The 27,055-nt window shown below is 40.6% G+C and overlaps 1 protein-coding gene across 4 annotated transcripts in view; it reads left to right on the forward strand.

Annotated features, from left to right (window-relative positions):
• slc8a3 (solute carrier family 8 member 3) overlaps nucleotides 1-26,812 on the forward strand; it is a 104,074-nt gene extending 77,262 nt beyond the window's left edge. For 2 of the 4 annotated variants that reach the window (XM_051396013.1, XM_051396014.1), the window contains 4 exons: nucleotides 20,922-21,046; nucleotides 21,493-21,592; nucleotides 23,969-24,241; nucleotides 25,896-26,812. In XM_051396013.1, coding sequence (XP_051251973.1) covers nucleotides 20,922-21,046; nucleotides 21,493-21,592; nucleotides 23,969-24,241; nucleotides 25,896-26,272 — 875 coding nt within the window. In that variant the 3' untranslated portion in view covers nucleotides 26,273-26,812. Of the gene's footprint in view, nucleotides 1-18,264; nucleotides 18,283-20,921; nucleotides 21,047-21,492; nucleotides 21,593-23,968; nucleotides 24,242-25,895 lie in introns of all 4 variants that reach the window. The other 2 variants (XM_051396011.1, XM_051396012.1) reach the window with 2 other exon arrangements.
• Nucleotides 26,813-27,055: the final 243 nt, after the last annotated feature.

Consider the following 27,055-nt stretch of genomic DNA (forward strand, 5'->3'; position numbering starts at 1 on the left):
GCTATTTGCTTCCTCAGAACGGTGAAATGGAAAGCTAGAGGCGACGTAGGATTGGCACTATGGGAAATGAAAGGCCACATCCACCACTGTAAATAATACTACTCATATGGTTGCACAAAAAGCTTCAATATCTCATTGCAATATCTGAAATGTGCAAGAAACTTTTTAAAATTAATTTGTTGGTTTTATACTGATTCGGAAAAAATATACAAACACAAATCTGGCATTAGAACAATATTCTACTTTGATAAAGACAAAATGTAATTGTAATTGCATGACTGCTGTTTTTTGTATGAGGTATAAAGGATTCTCATAAAATGGCTGAAGTTTAGTACAAGTAGCAAAGTAGCAGAACTGTACTTGATACGGTACTTGAGTAAACTTACTTTATATAACACTTTATTTTTCGTATCCCAATATTTTACTTACTCTAAATTCTTAGAAATGTTCCTGGAAAAGATTAAACATTTGGTGATCTATAATTTGATACTAATCATAAGGAAAAAGAATGGAGACAGTTTTCAATTGGCACACTAATTGCGAGTGTAACCAAGAAAGTATTTTAGTGAGTTCACAGCAGATCAGCTGAACATGCAAAAATTTTAAATTTGTCTGCAGGCAATTCAACGTATAAATTAATATTTAATTGGGTTTCAGTGGATCTCTGTCAGTTCTTTCAGTCATTAGGATTTTAGCAGTTATTTTAAGGAAATTCTTCCACTGTTTATAACTGTATCATATTTAGTACAAGTAACTAAATTTGCTGCCTCAGAACTTTATATTTATTTTCTTTATAAGCAGCCTATAGAAACATCCAAGGAAATTGCTAGAAACACGTAAAATAAACTCAAATCTTACATTTCCTAGAAATTCAATTGACATGAATGTCTGTTTTTAGCCAATCCAATGATTTCAATATCAGAAAAATCAATATATGTCAATATATAATATATATAATGATTTCAATATATAATATAACCAGTAAAATTATCAAAGCTGCAACGATTAGTCAATTAATCAAATCATTGATTGACAGAATAATTTTGATATCATTTTTTAACTCATTAAGATTCTTTTCATCCAGATTATAATCTTTGGGTTTTTTGGGGAGGAACATACTCACTCCCTGGTTGCTCGCCTCTGGGATCACGCGTCTGTTCAAAGGGCTGAAGTGCTCAATCCTGGGCCTGGAGGAACTCTAAATGACTGGTATTGAATCAATTAGCTGCCTAATTGGGCTGAGATAAAGACTCCATTTCCTTATCACCAGCCCCACCAGCCATTACAGATGGCACTGGGGATCTCCCAGTGGATGTGCCAATAGGTCATAGTGAAGCTGCTGATGGTTTTGGCAGAAAAAAAGTATCACTGTAAAACATCATATAAAAATTCAGTGGAATCAACTAATCTCATTGGTCATTAACTTGTATATGTTTCATTAATTTCAGGTATATTAAAATTTCCACTAACTACTTTAGAACTTATAAACGCTAATTGTTCTTATTTAAGTTAACACACATATTTAAGGCAGCAAGGAAAGTAGAATTTTACAGTGTTTAAATATTGAAGCAGTGAAGTTACACAATACAACAGTCATTGGATTAGTTTGTTCTGCATCAGTGTTACCTCAGTAAGTCTGTCTGAAGGACAGATGGTCTGGAGAAAGATGTCTGCTGTAGATTTTCTACATAATATCTGTGTTCTCCCTTCTTTTTTTGTGTTTTTTTATTAAGCCCATTCTGATTAAAAAATAAAACCTCTACTGTATCCTTTGTACTGTACATGTGTGTGGGGTGGATTACACGACCATTTACTTGATTGTACTGTACAGTGGAACCTCCCACAGCAGTACCGACATGTAAGGACACATCTGTTACCCTGCGTCCCCTGGGAAAGGTGTGTAGATTGAGTAGTGCTATCGTTTGAATAAACACGCAGCAAATGAGCTGCTGCAATCCCCACAAGGAAAGACAGGAAGTGATAATCTGAAGATTTTTGGATTAAAAGTAATTTGCTGATCAAATGACAAATTTTACATGGGTCTCACTTAAATTGCATTCAGTATAGGCCTGATCCATCTTTTAACAAAGGCTTATACCATCATATGCATCATTACACAGTAGAACCTCCCACAAAGCAATCCATTATTACCTTAGCTAATGACACACTGGAGCCACTAATCTGCTAATACCTGCCGTTTTAGCTGTCTCCTGGTGCTTTTACCATCAGTTTTCCTCAGGCTTGCTGAGCTTTGCCCTTGTTTCAGCAACTGATGGCAGAAGCGGTGAAACCTTGGTGAGTGAGTGATGGGGAACAGCTGTCGCTCCCCGCAGGAGCAGTGTCCTCACCACCTGTTGGCCGATGATTCAGGGATGCGACCCCAAGACCTCGGTCTGTTTTGTAACCATAGCTCCGTTTAGGAAGAGCAGAAAGAAGGATGATGATTGGATGACAGTGGATTGACATTGAAGACTTTAGAAGAGATCTGGAAAGTTGAGCAATATATACTCTAAAACAAAAAATTAGTTTTTCCTTTACTTGACACAGACATGATATTTTCTGCATTAGCCATTTAAATGTGCAGCACTAAAGATCCTAAAGCAGGAGACCTACAGGCAGCTTGGTTTTGAATGGTTAAAGGTGGGCTCTGGAGAATCTTCAGTCTTATTCCCATGTTGCCAAATACTGATGCTTTGGGTTCTTGTCAATGGAAAACAGAGTTTGGGAGTGAGCCACACAACACACCAGGTGGCGTTCATGCGCCTAGGTCGTCAAATACGACACCATCCATTCTTTCTCCAGTATGACTGACCCCACATTTACTTTGACATTTTGGGGAAATGCACTTATTAACTTTCTTGCTGAGAGCCTGATGAGAAGATTGATACCACTCTCATATTCTGTCTTTGTGCTAAGCTAAGTTAACCAGCTGCTGGTGTTTACTTAATTAAGTATTTAACGTGCAGATAAGTCTGAATATCGATGTTTATATCTAACTCTAGGCAAGAAAGAAAATAAGCATATTTCCCAAAACGGTCAAACTATTGCTTTAAGCCATGATATTACCCCATTTGGCAGGTTGGCTGAGTTGGCATCAAAGAGAACAAGACACAGAGAGAGAAGCAAAATAACACACTTGATCAGTATTTTGGCCAAACATTTCAATTTAGTCAAAACGGAAGCACATACCATAAAATTAAGTTTAAAACACATTAGAGGCGACTGCTTATGGTGAAAATGAATATCTCTCACCGCTGTTGCTCTGTGTATGTGTGTATTTCATCATTATCTTGGTTTAATTTGGTGTCAGATTTGGCTTCAGATATGAATTAACATGAGTTATGAGAACTGACATTTCAGTGATTATGAACCACAATTTAGAATTACATATGAAGGTCTGTGGCGTGATTGAAACTTTCCACAGCTTACTCTGGAGTTGGTTGCTTTGATCCAAACTATAACACAATACACTTGTGTGGGGATAGTTCTTGGAAACAATTCAGTGCTTTGAGGATTGTGTTGCATTGCCTAAGTCTTTCTCTAAATCACTACCTTAACATTTGAGCAGTGAGATCAAGCTTTGGGCACATCTCTGATGCACTATTTTCTCTTGTCTTAATTGCCAGGGATCTGTTTTGCGCATTGCACACCTGCCTCATAAAGTTGCATCAGTCCTGGTGGGGGGTTAGCAGTTTGCTCCCAGTCTAAAATCTGTTAAATCCCTTCTCTGTTGTCAGCAGAAGTCTCCAGGTTCGTTCTCGGCTTATTTTCAAAGTGCACAAGACCCTCTTTGAATACAGATGACACAATTAATACTAAAATCTGGGAGGGATTACCTTAATATGTCAAGAGACTTCCGAAATTAGAATGGTGTGACACTGATACTATTCCCCATGCAAGAAATGGATTTGAGTAAAGATTATTATGTAATCGTAAAATACGCCCCGAGGACTGTGTGTCACAGGTGACCTGCAGGATTCAGTCAGTGAGTCGGAGATATGGATGCCGGTTTGTTTGTGTATGCGTCTGTGTTTGCTCATGTGTTTAATTGCAAAATCTAGAGGTGTGTGTTGTGTTCCTCTTTTGCTCCTCATAATAGGGAACAAGTGTAAATGTCTGCCTAAAGCAACAAATACTTCTTACTTTTCTTTTACCTCTTATCTTTCTCAGTCCAGTCAAAGCCTACGTATTGCACTGGATTTGGAATTGGTGGTCAGGGATATAGGCAGATGGGTGTTCACCTCCCTGCCTGTTCCACCAGCCATGGCACAAATGTCACGACTCAGAGGGCCTTCGGTTGCCTCAGTACCACAGAGAAATCACACTGGCACGGATGAATAGATTTAATTCAAATGGGAGCCCAGCGCTATTCATGCATTCGCAGACCCCGACTTCATTAAAGCTCCACTTCTTTCTGGGGTCACGAGGAGGAATGTCAGAGGCAGGGTGTGACATGATAATGAAGGTTATGAAGAGTTAATGCACTTTCTACATAACTGGACTTCCTTTGATTTAAAAATAGTCATTTAAAAGTTGGGGATTCGAGTTATTGAAGTTGTAATCCCTGAGATTTCAGTCCAGGTTGATTTGGCGACACCCTTGGTTACCGTGGTAACAGCAAGTACAGCTCCCAGAATTGTAAAAGGCTCATGCGCAGCTACTGGTATATTTGTTTACAGTTTAGCCAAACAAACACTTGCAATGCAATTTAATAGAGAAATCAGTCAATAATCTGCCTTTTTTCCTTAGTTCCTAGTTGTGCTGGATTGCATGTGTGTCTCATTTCCTGTGGATCCTTTGTACATGTGATTTGAAATCAGCACAGGAATAGCAAGCTCCACCACTAACAGTGAAAATATATAGAGATAATTACATAATGCATATTCTGTGAATGGTTATTGCAGAAAAAAAGCCTTAACAGTACACAAAACAGTATCAAAAACTGTGTTTTATTTAATGAAATTCTTAAAGATTATAACTTAACATTTAAAAAATACGTTATTCCAGAAGACTTATAACCTCAATAACATTCCATTATGTGTGCTGCTGTAATGGCAGCAATAATTTTGCAAGAATAGTTGTCACTTATTAAAGTGCCTTAAAGGCAGATGTCTTGTTTTGCAGTGTCATTCCATTCCAGAGAAAAAATAAAGGATGCTTTTCTCTCTTTGCTGGCACAGAACTAACTGTCAAAGCAGCATTGATTGTATCAACATGCAATTAAATGGTAATTCAGTGATGCAGTGTTATTGTGGGAAGCACAGCATGAACAGTCCCTTTAATTATCTCTGATTGTGATTATAACCTTGCATATTGACATTGCGCATCTTTATCTTTATGTACATTGTTTGCCCAACTTTCCATGAATCAAGACAATGGTGGAACTGCAGTGTATACTTACAGCACCGCCTCCTAAGCATGGAGGTCAGAGCTGACTTTCTCTGCTGTGATTACTGTGGCGTTGTACAGTAGTTAGTGTAGGATGTGAGACGACGTGTTGATTTACTGTGTCTTTACTCTTTCTTCAAGGACAGAGCCATGAAGTAGGGCTACTCTAGCCATCTCCTCCTCTGCTCCTGCTGCTGCTGCATTCCTATCCACATTTCCTCAGCATCATGCTCATGTTTTCTGCAGATAGGAGGGTTACAGGGGCAGCCGTGCACAGGGAATGGCAATAGAAGTTTGGCGTATTGTTATCAAATTAGATTCATCCCTCTGCTCCGAATCACCATGATGCTGCTTTTAAACAAATACGTTTCATTCTGTCAGCCAAATGTGATTTATGTTGCAATCTCTTCCCCTCACCCAGATTGAGGTCGCAGTTGAAGGACGGGACCCGTCACTTAGCGAATGACACAAGCGTTTACATCAAAACGCCCTACATGCCTTCGGTGCATCTCCCTGCTGTCAGTGGCCTCAGCAGAGTCACAGTGAGATTGTTGTCTAGTAACGGTTACCATGGATGCCACACTCTGTCAGGCTCTTAGGTGTAATGGATTTAAATTGAACTGTTGAATTCCGAGCTGGTAGAGAGGCAGAGAGGGAAAGCGGGGAAAGGAGGAGGACGGCTGTAGAGGCAGAGGGAGGAGGGAGCGACAGAAATAGTCTGAGCATAAAAAAAGACGGAGAGGTGGAGAGAGACAGACACATTCAACCAAAGAGACAATGAGCCACAGACAGAGAGATAGAGGAGGGGGGGTCGCTCTGAAAGCCCTCACCATCTGTGATGAGGAGCTGGAAGAGCAGTAATTGTTCCTGAGAGGTGTGTGGGGGCTGTTCTCAGCACGGAGATATGGATTAGCCGCACTGCTACCTGCCATGCCGGTGGCACACCACAGTGTCAGGCCTGTCTTAACGCACTGGTGAGGGCCAGCAGGGACACTAAGCTTCTATGTGGGCTCTCATTAATGTCGATGTCACTGATGACCTTCTCAAGCCCCCCCTGAGAACAACTTCGCTCCACGCTGACACACCTAAGGAGGGGCAAGTCAGGTGCTTTGCGTCTTTCTTACAACAGTGAAAGTCCATCTCTTTCATGCTGGATAGCTCCCAGTGATGATCTGATTTATTTTGACCAGAATACTTTATTTCTGGGTGGCTCAGTAGTCGCCTCAGAGGTGTGAATGGGAGTGTGTGTGGTTGTCTGTTTGTTGCTGTGAACAGCCTTGGGTGGGTTACTGAATGGGTCTGCCAGGCACAAGCCAGAGCCTCAGCTTGAAGTGAGAGTTAAAATTTCTTGTTGGAAAGTCAGAGCTTAGTTCAAAGTAGGGGTGTCCTGATCACATTTGTTATGAGGACATGGGGATTTCTGGTGAATCCCTCGTACATGAAGACAATTTGAATCCAGCATGGGAGTGGCGGACTCCGCCACTAACAGTGCAAACTACTATATAGCGAAGTAATTACTGACTTTAAATATATTCAACCTTCTTGTGGAGTTTAAGACCACTTTTAGACCTTTAGGATTTGGTTTCCACCAATGGATCCCCATTTTATCTAATGCATGCAAACAAGGATGCACATGCACTCACCCCCACACATACACTGATACAGAGTCCTGCCACTGGTTTCACATTATTCCACTGATCTACAGGTGGTGGGAACAGGCCAAGATATGCTGCAATGTTCCAACAAAATGAAAACAATGCAGGTTTCAAAATACTGCTTAAAATATGCTTTGCAAATGTTTTAGCAGGGGAGAAATTAATTCACATTTGTTAGACCTTGAAGACACACATAATGTAGTTTGGTAAGTAACATTGCATGTATACAGTCTTATAAGCTCCTATGTAGAAGGGGTGGGGGGCTTTTACATGTCTGTGCCCAGGGGACCGTAATCTCATAATCTGTCCATGTGACAGGAATAAGTATGTAAATGGATGAATGAATGAGTTTATTTCCCTATTTATATATCCTTTGTTTAATCATTCTAGAATAAACAATCAATGGTAAAATCTTGAAACTATTATTATTATTGTCTCAATAAAGGACTTACATTGCTTAATCATTTGTTTTAATTGTGTTGTAACAGCCTTTCTGGAGGATGTCCCATTTAGGAACAAAATTCTTTAAATACACATGATAAAATATTCATACGCAGGCTGTCACATACCCAGAGGGTAAGACATGAAACAAAAAAGTAACTTCCACTTCAGTTCTTTGTAGAAATTGGATAATAATGTTGAAGTTATTAATGTTGCACATGATAAGTAGATATTGAGGGGTTTTAGAAGGATCCTTGGGGCCTCGCCTCTGTGAAAAGCCGATGAGACAACTTGGAGGCGGCTGTGGCTCTGTCTGTGCGCCCTCGGCCGAGCAGGGCTGTTAATCAGTGCTCAGGGTTACATCAATGATGTCAGCACAGTGGCCACAATACATCACACTGAGCAGCCGGGAGACGATTTCCTCCCTGGTGAACTCACAAGTCCAGCACAGCGTCTCCCTACTGAACCCCCCTGCCGGAGTGTTTACCCACATGTCTGTGTGGCTCAGTACTTCTAACAAACATGCTACATTACAAGTCCTACATTTTAAACTTGATTGAAGTACTAGTTTACTGGTATTAGTTTTTTTTATATTTATGTTGTTTTTCTGAAGTAGTCATTATGCAGAATGGCACCTGTTATATTGTTATACTGCTATAACATTATTTAAGTTACAAAATGACATTTAGGAGACTCTGTTGCGTGTCGCCTTCCGTGGAGTCCACCATGTTGAACCACCACGTTTCCACAGAAATAGAAGAGACAACCAAACACTGGCTGTAGATAGGGACGTTCACATTTTTGGGGGGTTTTGCGGCCACCATAGTTTCTCCTACATATTTCAAAGTGCGTTTTAATCTGCAACTTCACCACTACATGCCACTAAATTGTCCTTTAAATAATAGTGGAAATATAGTATATTGAAGTAATTAATGATATTGATAATATTGATGTAATGGTGCAGCCATGAAAACATGGAAACTTGAGTTTATATTCATTCAAATTTTTAAAGGGCATATCCACACCCACTGTACTGCCTCCTCCTGATGTTGGCACACTATATGAGATCATTCATCCAAACACACAAATACACATAGTGTATATATGTGTCAGTAAGTGTATACATTTCTGTACAATTCTGTGCATGTTGGTGAGTAAGCAGTGAACTTGTGAACTATACAAATATGTGTCTTTAGTTGTTTGAGTGTATATGTGCGTTTTCACTGTGTGTGTATTTGTGCAAAAGGCCTGGTCTGATGACATTATCGGGGTTGGTAATCTGCTCTGTAATTGCCTGCTGCTGACACGGCAGTGAGTCTGATATGGCTGCAAAATAAACAGACTGTTAACAAGTAGAGGGAGCTCGTCTCCACTTGATCCGCACAGCGCATCGTGACATCTGGACTGGACGAATCAGGGAGAGGAGGAGAGAGGAAGACAGACGGACGCAGGGAAGCAGGGAATGAGAGATGCATAAAAACAACAGAGAAATATGGAGGCAGAGGGGAGGGAGGTAGAGAGGAATGGGGGTAAAGCTCGGAAAGAGATGTAGAAAAGGAGACAAGAGGTGGTGGTGAGGTCTAATAATGTGTGCTAGTGTGATATTCATCTCAATTTTTACATTATATATAATCCCCTCACTATTTTTTTCCTTTAAAATCTCAAGTTTAGCCTAGGGGTATACAATAAAAGTTGTGAAAGAAATGCCCCAAAAGTTTTGGGTCCTCAGTATCTCTAAAACCCTACGTACAGCAATGTTGGTGAGGTCCTCCTTTAATGCCTGCATAACTAGGACTCAGTGTAGCTAGCTTAATGCAAAGAAAACAGCACCGAAAATGTCCATGTTAAAGAGGATTAAAGAAAAACGGCAAAAGAATTAGAGTTAGGGTTATGTTGTGTTTAGGGTTAGGGTTGGGCTTGCATTTTGTATTTGTTCTATTTCAGTAACAATGACACGTTTTACGTAGAATAGAATATGTGTTTGTAGTATGGCTTATGACTGGTCTGTGCTATTTATGGAAGATAAGTATTTAATCAGAATAAATATCACTTTCAGCCACATCCACCCAACTCTAGTAGTAAATAGAGCCAAGGAGATAGGGCAAGACAGTAAACAAAGGGATGAGTTGAGAAGTGGAAAGATGTGTGAAAGATAGTGGGATACAGGGACAGGGAATTAGAGATAAAGAAAGGAGACAGAGGCTTGGAAAGAGATTCAGAGGGAAACAAAAGGCCAAGGAGGGAGAACCACCAGAGAATCAGGCAGGAATAAGGAGAGGAACTCTTGTTAATATGAGAAACTGTCCCATGTGAAATGCAGCATATGGGCCGATTAGGAGAGTCTCGAGTGCATCCAGAGGCAGGCTGTCTGGGGTTTGTAGGCTTTCCCAACTCACTGAAAGAGCTGAGATACGGATTATAGTAATAGTAAATTTATAGTAAACTGATGGTACATTTTATTACCAATATTATCATTATTATTATTCATACGTCTTTCATGCTTAATAACAGATAGATTAGAATCGATACCACTTTCATGTCACGTTTACTGTAAATATGAAACTACAGGCAGCATCCAATTAACTTACACTTTAAACAGGAGAAAACTATGGAAGCGTATTGCACACCCCTCTTTTTTGGTCTGTTTTTCGGAGTAATTATTTTCTGAGTTTAGAGACATTTGAAACAATAGACGCATTAATTCCTTTATTGAGAGCTCGATTTAACGGAAACAAACATGACCGGCTTGTTTAGTTCAATCAAGTTTTACTTTGATCTGGGTTTAAGACACTGGGAGATAGTCCTGTCTTTAACTCATATAGATGGTATTATCATTAGTTTGTCAACTCTACGCAGGCACCTGAGGACTTGCAGTTGTTCAGAAGGAAAGCCCTTTCAGATCTGCTAGACATAGCAATATATACATAGCAAAATTGACCCGGTACGGTAGATAAATGAAGATGGGGCATGTATGTGCGGGCAGGAGTCACCATGGGTCTATAGGAGTCACTTGCAGGTTGGAGGTTCTCGCAGGAGTTCGAAATATCTCGATAATTCAGAAAAGAATTACTCCGAAAACAGAAAGAATTACTCTGAAAAACAGAAAAAAATTACTCCGTAAAGCAGGAAAAGAATTACTCAGAAAAACAGGGGAAAAAATTGTCAGAAAAACAGAAAAAATTATTCAAAAAAACAAACAACACAAATAAATAACTCAGAAGAACTGGAGGTTTTTTTTTTTTTTCAAGTTAATGCAATACGCTTCGGTAGTTTTACGAGGGGTTATTTCTAGGCCTGTGCAGTGTGGCTAGCTGTTTCCCCCTGTTCTCAGTGTTTGTGTTAAGCTAAACTAACCAGCTGCTAGCTGCAGCCTAATATTTCACAAACACACATTTCACAATTTTTTCATCTAGCTCTCGGCAAGAAAGTAAGTAAGTGTATTCCCCTAAACAACAAAGGAGGAGGCCAAAGCTGAGAGAAAACCACTGCAGAAAAGTCCTTGACGAAAAGAGATGCAACATGTGGTCAAATTAGAAAATAAATTATGCATATTTATTGTGTATGTGTGTATGTTATAAAACATCAAAATGTAATTAAAGGCACTTTAATGAGAAAAAAAGTGTTACAGCTTTAGTTCCCTTTGTTCTCGGGGACTTTTTTCTTCTTGTGCTTTGAGATTTCAGGTTAACTCAACTCACTGGCACACAATATAAAAATACTGTGTTGTGACTGGTAAAGGCTGCCAATTTTGGCAATGATTGTATTTGTTTACAGTAATCACCCCCAATATCTCAAAATGAATGTGTTAAAGATTTATTGATGTCAAAATGCTACACGTAGCGGCTTTAATTAGCTCAGCAAGATTAAAAACATGACTTTTCAGCCGTGAAAGACCTTCATCAGGATGCTCGAGTGAAATCATTCAGCATTCAGTTAAATTATCAGTTCATTCAGTCTAGCAGCGCTGCCTCAGAAGATGAAGTATGGCGTGTACTCAGCATTTTGACTCCCTCCGATTCCATGCCGTCAGAAACATGGATACAGCATAACAAGATGATGGACGCGTTACACAGCCTGCATATTGAAAGATAATAAAGGCAGCTGAAGCATCCGTCTTTGTCATCTCGTTTCTCTCACAGGCCGACAGTGTGTGTTTGGTGTGAGTTGAGCAGCGGTGCAGACCGGCGACGTGGCCGCTCAGCTGCAATCCCGAACCGTTATTATTTAACACATCACTCTGAGCTGCAGGAAACACTCTGATTGTCTGTTGAGATCCCTGTGCAGCATGTTTTCACTGTACAGTTTGTGCCAATATGTCTGGAGGTGGATGTACAGTTTGTGTATAAATATCCTCATACATGCATTTGTATGTGTGTGTGCTTTATGAAGACGAATGACTCATCCTCAGTACAGTAGATTATGTCTTTGTAATGAAGCTTCATGATTGGAGGGTTGCAGAAAACAAAGAAACATCAGTCATCCCTCCATGTCCCTGTCATTGTCTCCTGTTGCCTTCTCATCCATTCACTCCTCCTTTCAAACTTCACCATTCTTATATTCAAGCATAATTTTGGTTGAATTCTTCCTTCTCCATTGTTTACATCCCACACTCCTTTCTGTTATCCATGCTGGTGACGTGGCTCTATGGACGGCAATGTTGATCTGAGCGTTGGTCCGCCACTTTATGAAATATCTTAATGACTACTGGATTGATTGCCGTGACCTTCATGGTCCCCAGAAGATGAATTGTAATCACTTCAGAGATCCTCAGACTTTTCATCCAGCTGCATCATCAGGTCGAAATTCTAATTTGTGCAGTATTTTGGCACAGAAGTTATTTTAGAGTCACATGATCCATACACCCTCCAGTTGTGTGTCTCTCACAATAGGCAGTCCATATAAACATTTGAATTTAGCTCCCTCCACCTCCACAGTTTCTCCCTGTGTTAGCATTTAGTTGAAGTAAATTGTTTAATGTTTAATATTTAATATGTGTTTACGTAGGCTGCGTGTTGTGTATCTCAGGGACATTTTGTGTCAAACTCAATCAGATTTGTCCCAGAGCATCACACGGGCAGAGCCACACTGAGCCAAACTAAAATTAATATTGTTGCTCTGAAAACCTTGATAACCAAATACCTGCAAAACTATAGACATTCCTGCATCCTTCAGTCTCCTTTTCCATCTCCAATCTGTCTCCCTCTTTTCGTACCTCTTCCATCCATCCACCAATCCCTGCAATGGGTTCTTCCATTCCTCCTTTCCCATTTCTACTAGTCCTTTCATCTCTCTAACCATCCTTCCAATCCCTACAAGTTTTATCTGTCAATCTGTCTTCCCTCTTGTCTCTGCAACATGTAGAAGTGTCCATGAGCAAGGCACCGAACCCCGAACTTCTCCCGAGTCAGCACCTTGCATGGTTGCTCTGCAGCCATAGGTGTGTGAGTGTGTGAAGCACTTTGTCCTGCTTAGGTAGAAAAGAACTATATAAGTGCAGTCCATTTATCATTCCTCCATAACTCAAACTCCTTCCTGCTACCATCTCATTATTCCTCCATCGCCTCAATTCCTCCTCTCCTGGCTCCACCAATCCCTGTATCCTCCCATCTCTCAATCAATCATCCATCCATGTTGCTATTCTTCTGTCCCTCAGTAAATCCATTTACCTTCGCTCCACTCTCCATTCCTCCCTTCCTCCACATCCCAATCGTTTCTTTAATATTTCTCCTATCATTTCTTGCTTCCCCATAACTTCTTCTTGCACTCCTGTTTCTGCCAATCCCTCCATCAGTCCATTCCTCTGTCCCTCAATAAATCCATTCACCAATTTATCCATCCATTTGCCTTTCCTGCATCCACCAGATTCTCCATCTCTCCATTCATCCACTCCTGTCAAACATTGATCTCCATCCATTCATCAATCCCTGCATCTCTGTCCTTCCTTTCCTCCGATATCTTCTACTCTTTTCATCCCTCTATCCCTTTTTCCAATCCTCACAAGCATCCTATATTTATTTATCCATGCCTTTCTCCTCTCCTTCCTCCACCATCAGCCCTCGTTTCTATTCCTCCATCATTCCATTGATCCATTCAGCCATCTCCCAGTTCCTTCTTTCGTGCATCCATCAGATCCTCCCAACTTCTGTACCTCTTCCCTCCCCCCCAGCCATGCACACATGCGGCTCTGGGCACAGGCCCAGATCCAACCAGAATAGCCTTGATAAGTCAAATGATGATTCTGTCTTAATGAGCTGTGGAGAGAGAAGACGTACATTAGCGGCGTATTGACGCCGTGACTCAGAGCCCGGCTGTGTGTGGGAGCCAGAGAAGGACTCACTCTTTTGTAACGAGACAGATCTGATTCGGCCAAACGCGCAGGAGAACACGCTGATGATGACAACGGTTAAACACAGACACCCCACCCTAGCCCTCCACACATTACACACACACACACACACACACACACACACACACACACACACACACACACACTCCTCCACCCCTCCAATTACATCCCTTTGGTTAATCTTCCCTATCGCAATTGTACTGCTGGCAGAATGACAACCTTCTGGATTGTGAGCGCAGTCTGTGCTATGAGTCTGCTTTTGAAACACCTCTGTTTGTGTGTGTGTGTGTGTGTGTGTGTGTGTGTGTGTGTGTGTGTGTGTTGCCTTTCTGTAGATATAAAACTATTAGTTCATTAATCAATTATTGATTTGAACTGAAGGTACCCTGTGGAGTTTACTCGTACACAAACCCAGTTTTGTTTACATTCTGTGTTTCTCACTAAAAAGCATTGTGTGTCCTTGAGGCTTAATAAACTATTAAAAGCATTTCCATCCTGATAATTATTTGTTTATTTCATTTCACTTTCTTCTTCCCTGATGTTTGATGGCACACTGCTGCATTCAGACAGACAACGCAGCCCCCTGATTCATTTAAATAGAGCTGTGAAGAGTGTTTTCCACATATTCCCATTTCAGATGTTTCTTTAAAACAGTATCCTCGATGTTACTGCACATAGAAACACAGGACTCTCTTGGATGATGTAACAATCACATAAGTTTATGTTATCACCACCAGTTTTAATTATTTTCGTGCTTTGTTTGTCATTGATATACATCTTAAAATACTACAATACCCATGAGCCTCGGCCACAGTCGCTATGGACTTGTGATTGGATGATTTTATACACACAGGCTTGTATCGTACCAGATATTTTACTTGTCATGTCAATCCAAGCCGTTGAAGTGCTCCAACTGTGAGTCACATTGTCTATGCAAAAAATGAGGAATGACTTTTACCTGCAGATCCAGAGGCATCCATTCCACAGCCGTATGGGACCATGATGCAGTGGGGGTGCCAACATAGAGAGAGCTGGCAAAAAAACTAAAAAATAAAAGACAGTTGAAAAATGGGCTCAGTGACATCCAGCAACGCTCTACCTTGGCCAGTAAACAAGCAATTAAAAGTTATCACCTTGAGAAACTGTGACAGATGCTCCTTATGACATTTTTCTAAATAAATAATTAACCAGTTAATCAAAAGAATCATTAACAGATTCAACGAAAATGAAGTCATTAGTTTTCTGTGCTTGTATGTATTTGTGCTTGCTTGTATGTGCTTCTGTACATTTGTCCATCTGTTCCTGTTTGTATCTTTTCGAGTGTTTGCCGCTCCCTCACCGGCCTTTGCTAAATGGCACACTGTTATTACCGACCGGGGTACGGACACTCAGACTCACCACAGCTGGGTTTTACACCACACTTGGCTTCAAATCAGCACGGCTCGGCTAGTACTAATGATAATGAAGCAAGTTGCCCACTGCAATTAATGCACTTAGCGACTAATGATGATTAACTGTGGACTGGATTTGATTTAGGAAGTTGATAAGCTGCCTCCGAACACAAACAGGTTAATTAGTATCATGTCTCGGTGAAAGAGGTTCCAGAAGGAGCTGGACCATTCATGGAAGACGTGAACAGCTTTGTTTTGTCCTTCAGAGACTCCGGTCCCTTTAAGAGTGTGAAATGTTTGTCCTTGTTTTATGAATAAGTAAGGAGAAATTATGATGAAGACGTCAAAAGGAAGAGTTGTCAACATGAATCTCTAGAGGCTGAAAGGCATGGGAAGGCTTTCTCCTCTCTCTTCATCCACTTATGGCGTATCCTGTCATGTAATTATCTGCCTCGCTGGATGACTTTTTGAGCTTCTTTTTATTCTTAATCATATCATTTAGCTATGGTTTACACTTTGCCGAGGGCGTCTGAGCGTGTTGCGCTGTGTCACTGATCTGCTCTGCAACTACAGCATGCAGATAAACAATCAGACAGAGTCATAATCAAAATGCTAAGAAAGGGGCGTGATAGTTCTGAGCATCTGCATGAGGCACCTTCATCATCAGCATATTTTATTTTACATTTTGTGGATGGATGGTTGTGGCTGGATGATTAGCAGCCTCGCCCCTGCAGGGTTGTCAGAATACCAGATCTGACTTGGACAATGTGAGTTGAATAACTACCGCTGACTGAAGTGGATCTTTTAATCACAACATCAGACTACTCCAACAAAAAATGTATTTCATCGCCCAATATCACATGCAATGTCTTTAAGTTCCAGCGTGTCCCATTTAGGATTTATAAAGATCAGTTGGCAGACATGGAGTATAATATTCATAGGTATGTTTTCATTAGTGTATAATCGACTGAATATATCATTTTGCTTTTGTTACCTTAGAATGAGCCTTTTTATCTACCGACACCACAGGTCGCCTTCAATGGAGTCAGCCATGTTGAACCGCCATATTTCTACAGTAGCCCAGAACGGACAAACCTCTGGCTCTAAATAAGACCTTTCATGTTTTTGGCAAGTTTCGCGGGCACCGTAGTTTCTCCTAAACACTTCTCAGCCCGTTCTCATTCTGGGTGGTCAAAAACAGACGCGAGCAGTGTTCAGTAACTTCACCACTAGAGGCCAGTAAATACACACTGGCCTCATCTTTAAAACATCTTTACATCCTAAGAGTTCTGTTGGATGTGAGAAAAACTTAAAGAAATCTTGCAGGAGACATTGAAATTCAATTCAAACCCCCCTCTTTAGACAGCTATGTGGTGCAATAGGAGCCATGTGTAGAAAAATTTTAATTTAAGAGAAAGTTGTCTCAGTCAGACAAAGTTTGTGGAATGGTAGAAATGTATAACAGACATTGCAGCTTTTGAATCTTTAATCTCAAGGACTAATAATTAACAAAGCAAGCCAGTTGTTAGCTGTAACAGTTACACTGTTGTGTAACTGTTTTGTACTTTTTCCTTTCAGTTTATTGGTTTGTTGATTTTTTTTTTCCATTACCAACTTCAGTGTGCCCAGATTTGTTATGTTATCTGTTATTCAGTTATTTTCTGTAAGATTTTATCTCACGCTGCATTATGTTCTTTTGTTCTATTGGAAAAGTTGATAGAAAAAGTCTGATATAATACGTCCAAGTGAAATGAGTCGAGCATGTCTGTGTGAGTGTGTGAACGTATTTACTTTCCTTCACCCTGCAAATAAGACTATTGTCATGGTTTTACTGATATCGACCTTTGAAAGCTGATGCCACCATCGTCTTTTAATTGAATCTCCCAGTAGCTAATATTTTGCAGATATGTTGTGCTCTATTTGCAAATGTGATATATATTACAGAGATTCACTTCTTCCTCAGCATTTAGGCCTCCATGTGACACTTAAACTCTCCAACATGCTAACAAGGTTTAAAGGCAGGCTGGCTGGCAGCTATTCATGGCAGGTTGAAGCAGGTTTTTGTTGTTGTTTATACGCTGCCTCCCAACTGAGGCTGTCAAACTAAATCCTGTCATCCTCACCTCCGCCATATTGACAGTGGCAACACAGGCTCTTACATAATATAGATCCCGCCAACTGTTAGATTTCAAGGTTTATATTTCAGGTCCCCCACAAATGTGACACGATTCAAAAACTAAAAGCTAAAAATATTTTTTATAATGAAAGCAGAAACGAGAAAATAAAACAGTAACTGTTACCTTACTGATTCTAGGGTCTGTAAAGCTTATTAATGATTAAGAAATGTGTATAATTAATCTGCCTCAGGAGTTATTTAAATAGGTCTGAGTAAGCTGTTTAAATAATTAATTAAATTGTTATATATTAATTTGTTATGTATATATGTATTTTTTATATAATGGTAACAATGTAATGAATGGGGAATAAAAGAAGCTCAGATCCTTTTTTATAATAATAATAATAATAATTATTATTATTATTATTATTATTATTAAAAGGCCATGTTCTGGCAAATGCATATATTGGTCCAACACTATTTTATACTAAACTTGTTAAATAAGGTTTATGTCTAATTATAACCACCAATATCAGTTGTCTGACAATAGCTGGGAGTAATAAAGTTTGGAGTTAATGTAATGCTCAAAGATGAAGATGAAGACTCCAAATATCCTACCATTTTGTTGATTTTTATCTGACATTTTTTCCCTTAATAAACCTCGATCGTGCCTTCGTGCCCATAAAAAAAACTACAAAATGCCAGATTCCTCCCACTACCTCAGCCAATTGTATAATCAGCACCATATATATCACACCTCGGGGTCAATACACAGCCATTCTCTGGGGCCATCACATTTTTCTCCTCCTTATCAGCCGGCTTTCTTCCATCTCTGTTTCTCATCACGTTTTCTGTTTTCTCCATGTCTTCCCCCCTTCCCCTCCTCCTCCTGCTCCTCCTCTTCCTCCTCTTCCCTCTCTTCCACAGCCCTGCTATTAGCTGACAGTAAGTTGTCCATTCCTCCTGTAAGCATCTCCACTAACGTCTTCTTTCTCCGTGTGTGGTGTGGTCTAAACACTTGCCTTGATTTTGAGAAGGATGACAATTTAGTTTATTAAGACTTTGAGTAAGTGCTCATTCTTTGAGAGGTTTTATATGAATAAACTGCATGCCAGCTCTGTTATCCTCTCCTTCTGTCATTGTAACAAACAACACATGCTCTTTTGCTGCTCTCTCTCCAATACTTAATGATGGATATTCACGCTAATCAGCTGATAAATTAATCACAAATCCATAAATTATGTTCTCCAGTCAAGAGCAAGGTACAGACACTTGATGACCCGTCAAGATAAAATCCTGCAGTTCCGAAATTAGAAATTTAATTACCTTTCTGGGATTGTGTATTTTTTTTACTCTCCTTCCTTGTCAAGGAAATTGTGTCATGTAGTGGTGCAGCACAGAGCAGGGGAATGGTTGGATAATCAAATTTTAAACATGAGCAAAAGAAATCCTGTCAGGACTTGAGGGTACACACTGTCTTGGGTGTGTAATTGATTTAGCTCAAAAGTGTGTGTGTGTGTGTGTGTGTGTGTGTGTGCGCGCGCGTGTGTGTGTGTGCGTGTGTGTGTGTAGAACCTCGTGTGTAACGTGTGGTATATTATGCATGCCTCTGTGTGTGTGTGCTTGCCGACACGCCCTCCTATCAAGGGGACTTGGCTGTGATCTTTGATGGCAATGTTAATATTTAATGGTAAGCGTGTTGTCAGCAAAGAGCAGCAGGCTGGGACTCGGGGCTCGTATAAAAGATGACGAGGTCTCTGCACCAGGTGGCTCAGTGGGGGTGTCACACACAGAGCGGGATGAGAGGCCTTTGGATGCACAACCGCTCCTTCTTGATAGAGTTTGACAGCACAGAATTGATGTTATGGCGCTCTTTGTAGTGTGCAGTGCACTCAGAAGCTCTGTGAAGCACTGTGGCTCCTTTCTACAGCAGAGCCAACCCGGGACAAGTCTGGTAGGCAGATTTAAGGACTCATCATGGCTTCCACGGGCCATGGAAATCATTTTGAATTTAGAAAAAATAAAATAAGGCCCTTAAAGAGCAGTGACATTGAATGGAAGGAGCTTTTAACCATATTACACGTTCTGCATCAGCAGATGGAGTTTGCTCAGTTGTCATGGAGATGGATCTGTTGACATTAAAGCTCAACAGCTGTTATGATTTAATGGATGACACCTATCAACAGATCCATCTTCATGACAAATGAGCAAACTCTATTCACTAATGAAGACCATGTGATACAGTTAAAGGCTTTCGAAAAAGCTAGTAAGTGGACATTGAGTTGGTATTCTTTTGTCAAACCACTAAAACATATTTCCTCACCAATCCCCGGTAGTATGTAGCATGTGTGTAGAATGTTGTGGTTTTTGTCGTACAGGTTTTGAGATATCGGTGAGAATTGACCCTTCCTAAGTCCCGCCCTCTTTGCTCTGTGCTCCAATGACAGTTGACCAAGCCTCGACCAGAACCTCGGTCAACTTTCTCCTTTCCTGTACTTAGATATATGCTACGTGCTAGGCTCGTCTATATTGAAAAAGACAACCACATTTTGCAGATGGTTAAAAGATAAACACGGCATATAGCGTTGGTAGTCACATCTTACTTACAGCTGATCTGTTGTTGGCTAGCTAGTTTTCATCTAAAAGCCGAGCGAGCTTATATATACAATATATATATATATATATATATATATATATATATATATATTATTCTTTTTAATTTTTTTTAAGATAGTTAAAAGACAACTATCTATAAACTATCTCCAAAAGATGGGGCACCTGGATAGGTCACCTGTCCCCATGTACCAAGGCTGAGTCCTTGCTGCAGCAGCCCAGGGTTTGAATCTGCCCTTTGCTGCATGTCATCCCCATTCTCTCCCCCACTTTCCTATCACTCTTCAGCTGTCACTAAGGCAATAAAAGCCCCAAAAAGTAAATATATATATCTTCAAAATTTGCCTTTTTCAAAAAAGGCTTGCACTTATTATATCTAAATACAGGAGGGCAGAAAGTTTTGTGTTGGGTTGACTGACCATTTTAAGATGAAGGATTGAGGCAGGATTTCTTGACAAAGTCATAGTCCTTGAAAGTCATTGTAAACTGCAACACTTTTGGATAAAATTAGAATAAAGGGAAATTGTAAAGAAAGAAAGAAATAGATCGGCACTAAATATTTGCCTTTGCTGTGTTTGTGTTTTGTGCCGGATTGATCAAGCATGCAAGTTTGTCTAACCTTTACATAACAAAGTTGGACCGCCACCAGGCCACAGAGGAAGCTTTTAGAAACCGGCTATTTAAGAGAAATTGCTACAATCAGTCTTATAGTTTTTGTGCACTGATTGAGTGTGACAGATGTGACTTAAATACTGCATTAAAAAAAACAAATCCTATCTCTCCGTAAAGCCTGAACATTATAAAAGATGAATGGATTCAAACCGCTATCAACGAGGCAAATGTTTTGTTTATATGCAGCGAAGTACAACACAACATGGTAATCAGCTGAGCATCCTCTTTATTTTGATTGCCATCTTTCTCACTGTGATTTCTTTTCATTTTGCTCCCTCTCAAACTCTCTCCCCCTTCAGATGTACCAGACAGGAAGATGACATCAGACGAGGAGGAAGCCAGGCGGATCGCTGAGATGGGAAAACCGGTGCTGGGGGAACACTCCAAGCTGGAAGTCATTATCGAGGAATCATACGAGTTTAAGGTGGGAAAGGTTAATCTTCAAACAGAGCAAACGCAGCCGGATTATTACAGTCGAAACCAGTGTTTTCCATACAGTCAGACAGATATACTAACAACTTCAGCTGCCACCTTGCCTGAAAGAACAGCTACATATTTCTAATTTTGCAGTTTAAAGGTCTCCCAACCCACATAGATGCATTTCTGGAGGAGATACGGTTTATATGCATCCTCTAACCACCTCAACCAAAAATATACCCACCATATTTGTTTCTGGTGTGTGGGTTTATCATGCATCATAAACATCTGCTGCCTGGAACTTGATGCCACTGCCATCATGTGGTGAAGCTCATGTATTTCTTTTTTTCTTTTCTTTTTTTTTTTTTTGAAGCACCGATGTAGATTCTAGTCTCTGAATATGAATAATGGAGGGATGATTTTTATTCTTTGTTTCGGTATTGTATCACACAGAGCACGGTGGACAAGCTGATCAAGAAGACCAACCTGGCACTGGTGGTGGGAACAAACTCCTGGAGAGACCAGTTCATGGAGGCAATTACAGTCAGTGCAGGTACTGTAGAAATCACCATGTTCTCTGCTCTGACTTCAGGGGGCTGCATGCCAGTGAATACCAATCAAATGAACATCTAAAAGTGGTGCCTGGTCAGACTGTCCTGGCTTGTTATTAACATATTTTCGGATATCTTATGTAAATTCTGAGATTTGTCCACTGCCAGCATGATTATGTCATTCGTACATTTAATGTATGCATGTCATTTTTGCAACAGCATGTATTTTCTTATTAGATTTAGTGTTAAACTTTTGCCCGTGCTTAAATATACACAATGTAATAAGTCTTTTTGCAGTTAACAGCTGCTAATTTTGCCAATTTCATTAGTGTGAGGTTTTATTAGCCCCACAATCTAAGTGCTAATTTTGAGGCTCATTAGAAGAATAATTTGACATTTTGGGTTATTTGGTTTCTTGCTGAGAGTTAGAGAAATTGATACCTATCTGTATCAATCAAAAGTAAATATGAAGCTACTACCAGCAGTTCTCACTTATTCTAGCAGGTTATTGTATAAATTAAACAAACAAAATATAACATGTCAGTTTGTGGGCTTTAGAGGTGCTGATAGGTGGATTTTGATTTGTTGGACATAACCAGGCTAGCTATTCCCCCCTATTTCCAGTCTTTATGCTAAGCTATGCTAACCTTATATATGTTAACCCGAGATGATGGTGGTATTGATCGTCTCGTCTAACTGTCTGCATATTAAATGCCGTTGTCTCAAAATACTGCCTGTCACCACCATCAGCTCAGAAAATGTTGGTGTCGGTATGAGCCTTCAAAAACTCACATTAGTGGAATCCTCCCGGAAAGAAAAGCTCTCGAAGCTCTTGAAACATCTCATGTACGTAGGAGAAAACTCATCCATCATGTCAGGCGACAGCAGCAGCATCAGATCACCCTGCAGCCTGCAGTGCAGCTGCCGCTCTGTCCGCTGCAGTCCCAGCCACTATGGAGTGAGCACCGCCAAGGCCTCGGCTCGTCACTTTGGGTCTGAAATATTTAATCCAGCGGTGCTCTTTATTTTTTTATGATGCACCCATGGCTGAAAAATGCATGCAGGCTCACATGGCCTGACACTTTGAATCAGCACAGTGTCCCTCCTGTTTGCTGAGTTTCCTGTGAGCTGCTGGGACACAGAGGACACCCTGCTCCTCCTCCACCTGAGGAAGGGGGACCATTTACTTCTACATTTTTAGCTGTTATAAGATGACACTGTGGGGTTCAGTTTCTTCTTCCAGCTCACTTTGACAGAACAAACAGCTGGTGCGGTGACTGAACCTGTGACCTTTAGGTTATGGGAAAATCTCCCTCTGACCCCTGTGTAACCCTGCCAACCACTCCCACCAAATTACTGTAATATTTATGTCCCAAATCCATGCTACACACTAATTCTATGCAGTACACTACATACTAATAGTCATATATACTAAAAAAAACTAAAGAAATGATACAATATGTGCAGGGCTGTACGTTAATCTCGGCAACTCTGTCGATGACTATTAAACTTCCCTAATATAGCTTAAAATGTGTTTTCCAGGATCTTTCTGGACCTTAATCACCACTACCCACAATTCATTTAAACTTTTTGTGAGCAGCTCTTCCATTTCCTCTGTGCAATGTATTATGGGACTATAGTGTCCATCAAAAGCACTCTACCCAAAAAGTGAGCTCATAGAGAATAGTTTGAGAAGCCAGGCTATGGACTCTGCATTATTAAATGAGGTAGAAATAATAAAGTGTAAACTTAAGTTTGTATCCTGTAACTAAAGCAAAAGTTAAATGTATGAACAAACTTCATCCCCACCTATTAAAAGACAAAAACATGTCGCTCTTTTCATTAATAAACAATGAGGCATGCCCTGTGGCAGTTATTAATCTGGATATGTATTCATAGCACATTTAAAGTTTAATATACACAGCAGTAACCTCGGGCTGAAATGATATGATGTCTCACACTGAAAAATAAGTCAATGTGCCATTTTTAAGTGAATGTTGTTCTCTTCCTTCCCCTCTCTGTCATCCCTTATCTCCTTCATCGATCCTTTATCTCGCCAACGTTTTCCAACTCTTCTTTGGCTCCTTACCTTCTCTGCACTCTCTCAACTTTGTGCTTCATCATCTGTCTTTCTTTTTTCTTTCCCTGTCATATTCTCTTTTGCTTTTTTCATTTTCTATCTCCTCATATTTTTTTGCTCTCTGCCCCTTCTCTTAATATTTACTTCCCCTCCTTCACCCCTCTCTTTATCTTTGCCCAAATATTCTGCTATCTCCCGTCCTCTCTGCTGCTCCACTCTCTCCTGTCATCCCATTACTCTTCAATCCATCCCACCTTTTCACCCCCTCGTCTCCCCCGCCGTCTCCACTTCTGCCCAGAAGATGAGGACGAAGAGGACACAGGGGAAGAACGGCTGCCTTCCTGTTTCGACTACGTCATGCACTTCCTCACCGTCTTCTGGAAGGTCCTGTTTGCTTGCGTTCCTCCCACAGACTACCTGAACGGCTGGGCCTGTTTTGTCGTCTCCATCATCATCATCGGCCTGCTCACGGCCGTCATCGGGGACCTGGCGTCTCACTTCGGCTGCACTATTGGCCTCAAGGACTCGGTCACTGCTGTGGTGTTTGTGGCGCTTGGTACATCTGTCCCAGGTGAGTCTCAGAACAGTAGAAGGGGCACTTTTTAAGAGGACGTCATTGTCAATACTTACATGTTTGCAATGTGAAAATCTGTCCTAAATGTTTTGCATATTAATGTTATTTATGTCAGTTGATGGATTATATGCTTCTTTAATAGTTTGAGAATAATATGCGACTCTATGAGCTTTTGAGACCCTTTCAAACTGCAAACATGCTTTGTCATCAAAATGGCTGATATACTTATTTCCTCCAAACTGACATTTTCACCCAACAGGAACAATATGTCAACAAAAACCTTGACTCTGTCAGCATATTTGTTATTAAAGGTCCTACGTGGGGCTTTAATAAATCATCACTGCATTCATTTTGGAGAAAAATATATATAAATATTCTAAACAAAAAAGACCAATACAGAGAAGATTGCCAGCCTCCACTGGCCCGCACAATGCAGTTTTATATTTTGAGCGACAGGTGGATTTGGCAGGAAATGGAAAATGTGGAGAGTCACTTCCAGTATGTTTATCTTCATCAGGAAACTGAAAGATCCAGGGGGAATGGGTTGAAAGGTAACAGGAAGAGTTGGAGATGTAATCTGGAAACTAAGTAGCACTAACAATACTAATTGTCTTTGATGGTCTCCTTTGTGTATGGAAATTATATTATAAATTAGAGTATAGTGATGTTTAAAGGCCTTGAAAACCAATTTTCTGAATCAGCTGTCAACAGTACAGCCTTTCTGCCACAGTTTGAGCAGATTTTAGGCGAGACATTTCTGGGGTTGTTTGTTTGTTTGTTTGTTTTGTTTGTCCTATTCTCAATGCTTCGATGTGGGCGAGACTCCATTTGAAAGAAGTGATGTTACAAATGTCTGTGCAACAGTAACAACATTTGAATCAAACTGTAATGACAGTTGTTGGTTGGTTGTCAGTCAAATCTGCCCACACAGTCCCAATGAAGTGTTAAACCTTTAATGAATAATAACTGACAATTAGGAAATGTTTCAAACTGTATCTGTGATTGCTGCTCATTCAGTTATTATTATTTAATGCGTCTAGAGAAGTACTTAAAGCTGCAGTAGGTAACTTTTAGAATTATGTCTTAAAGTTGAAGATATTGTTGAGATTCGACAATCAGCTATCTTTCTCGGCTGCCCGGAGCCCTAGAAGGAGCCGGAGATTTTTTTCACAGATTATCTTTCTTATGTACTACTGTCAGGATATAGTGAAAATATGACAAGTTTTTATAAAAGTTAGTTACTGCAGCTAGAAAACTTTAAAAAAAAGAAGAAGTTTAGAGTGGATTTAAAGACCCCTTCTTACTATAAGTGTTTGGGTCCTACATGAACACTCTGCCAAAGGTCGAACCACGCAGGTTATTTTACAAGAGAGATTTCTGCACTTGTGTTTCTGTCTGAGCTCTTCTCACTGCCTAAGAGTGGGCTGTTCAACGCTAATTAACACGTCCTTTTTTTTGCTCAAGGCTTAGTGGATAACAATGATGACAATTACACAGTCCATCACGACTGAAATATAAATGCTTTACTGAGAAAAGAAACTCCAGAACAACTCTTAAATGGACCTTTTGTTCAGATTGTTTTGCCAACTACATTTAAAATGATTTCGTCAAAGTAAAACGGTATTCACAAATGTCTCCACAATCTCCACAGACACCTTCGCCAGTAAGGTATCAGCAGTCCAGGACACCTACGCAGACGCCTCCATTGGGAATGTGACTGGCAGCAACGCTGTCAATGTCTTCCTGGGAATCGGCATGGCCTGGTCGGTGGCAGCCATCTACTGGCACATGCAAGGGAAGCCGTTTGTGGTGGAAGCCGGCTCGCTGGCCTTCTCTGTCACTCTCTTCACCATCTTCGCCTTCCTGGCCATCTCGGTGCTGCTTTACCGGCGCCGGGCCCACATCGGAGGAGAACTGGGCGGGCCCCGGGGACACAGACTGGCCACATCAGCCTTCCTTTTCGGCCTCTGGTTCCTTTACATCCTCTTCTCCAGTCTGGAGGCCTACTGTCATATAGAGGGCTTCTAAACAGAAACGACTTGGGAGAATACACACATACAGGGGTTTAAAGTACAACTTCAGAAGTAAAAGAGAGTAAATTCTCACTGTGGAATTTGGGTCAGTCTTATATGCTATGAAAGGACAGGAGAGGTAAACCCGGGGTTTTCCCAGACACCCCCCTCCCTCTCCCTCTCTCTCTCCCTCAACCCCTTCTGTAAGGATGCTTGGAGGTGTGTATCCTGCCCTCTAGTGCCGACAGGCCTCTTCGCCCTGGCAATATGAGAGCCGTCCTGAGCCTATGCGAGTGTGCTTACAGTTGGGATTGGGTTACCACCGAGTCCAGAAGATGCCGATTTCGGGGTGGTCCTGCATTCCACTGGAAGAGACTGCAGTCTTATATCCGGAGAGAGTTGAGTTAATCAGAGGTATATATTTTTCTCAACATCTGACGAGAACGACTTTTTTTAAAAAGTATTTTGGGGATAAAAACGCAAAAAATAAATAAAACAAAAAAAATAATAAACACACACACACACACACACACACACACACACACACACACACACACACACACACACACACAAAGAGGATTAAAAGAACTATTTTCTGATCTACGTTAAGGAATAACAAAAGATTATATCGTAAATGGGAATATGTTGTTGAGTGACAGCTGGGATGGATTCATAGTATTTATTTTTATTTGCATAGTTTCCTAAGGAGCACTGCAGAGTTCTCAGAAATCACACAAAGAGGAAGAAGAAGAAGAAGAGGAGGAGCGACAGTGACAGTTCATACTGGCAGATGAATCAC

Source organism: Dicentrarchus labrax, unplaced genomic scaffold (genome assembly GCF_905237075.1).
Source record: "Dicentrarchus labrax unplaced genomic scaffold, dlabrax2021, whole genome shotgun sequence".
NCBI lineage: Eukaryota > Metazoa > Chordata > Actinopteri > Moronidae > Dicentrarchus > Dicentrarchus labrax.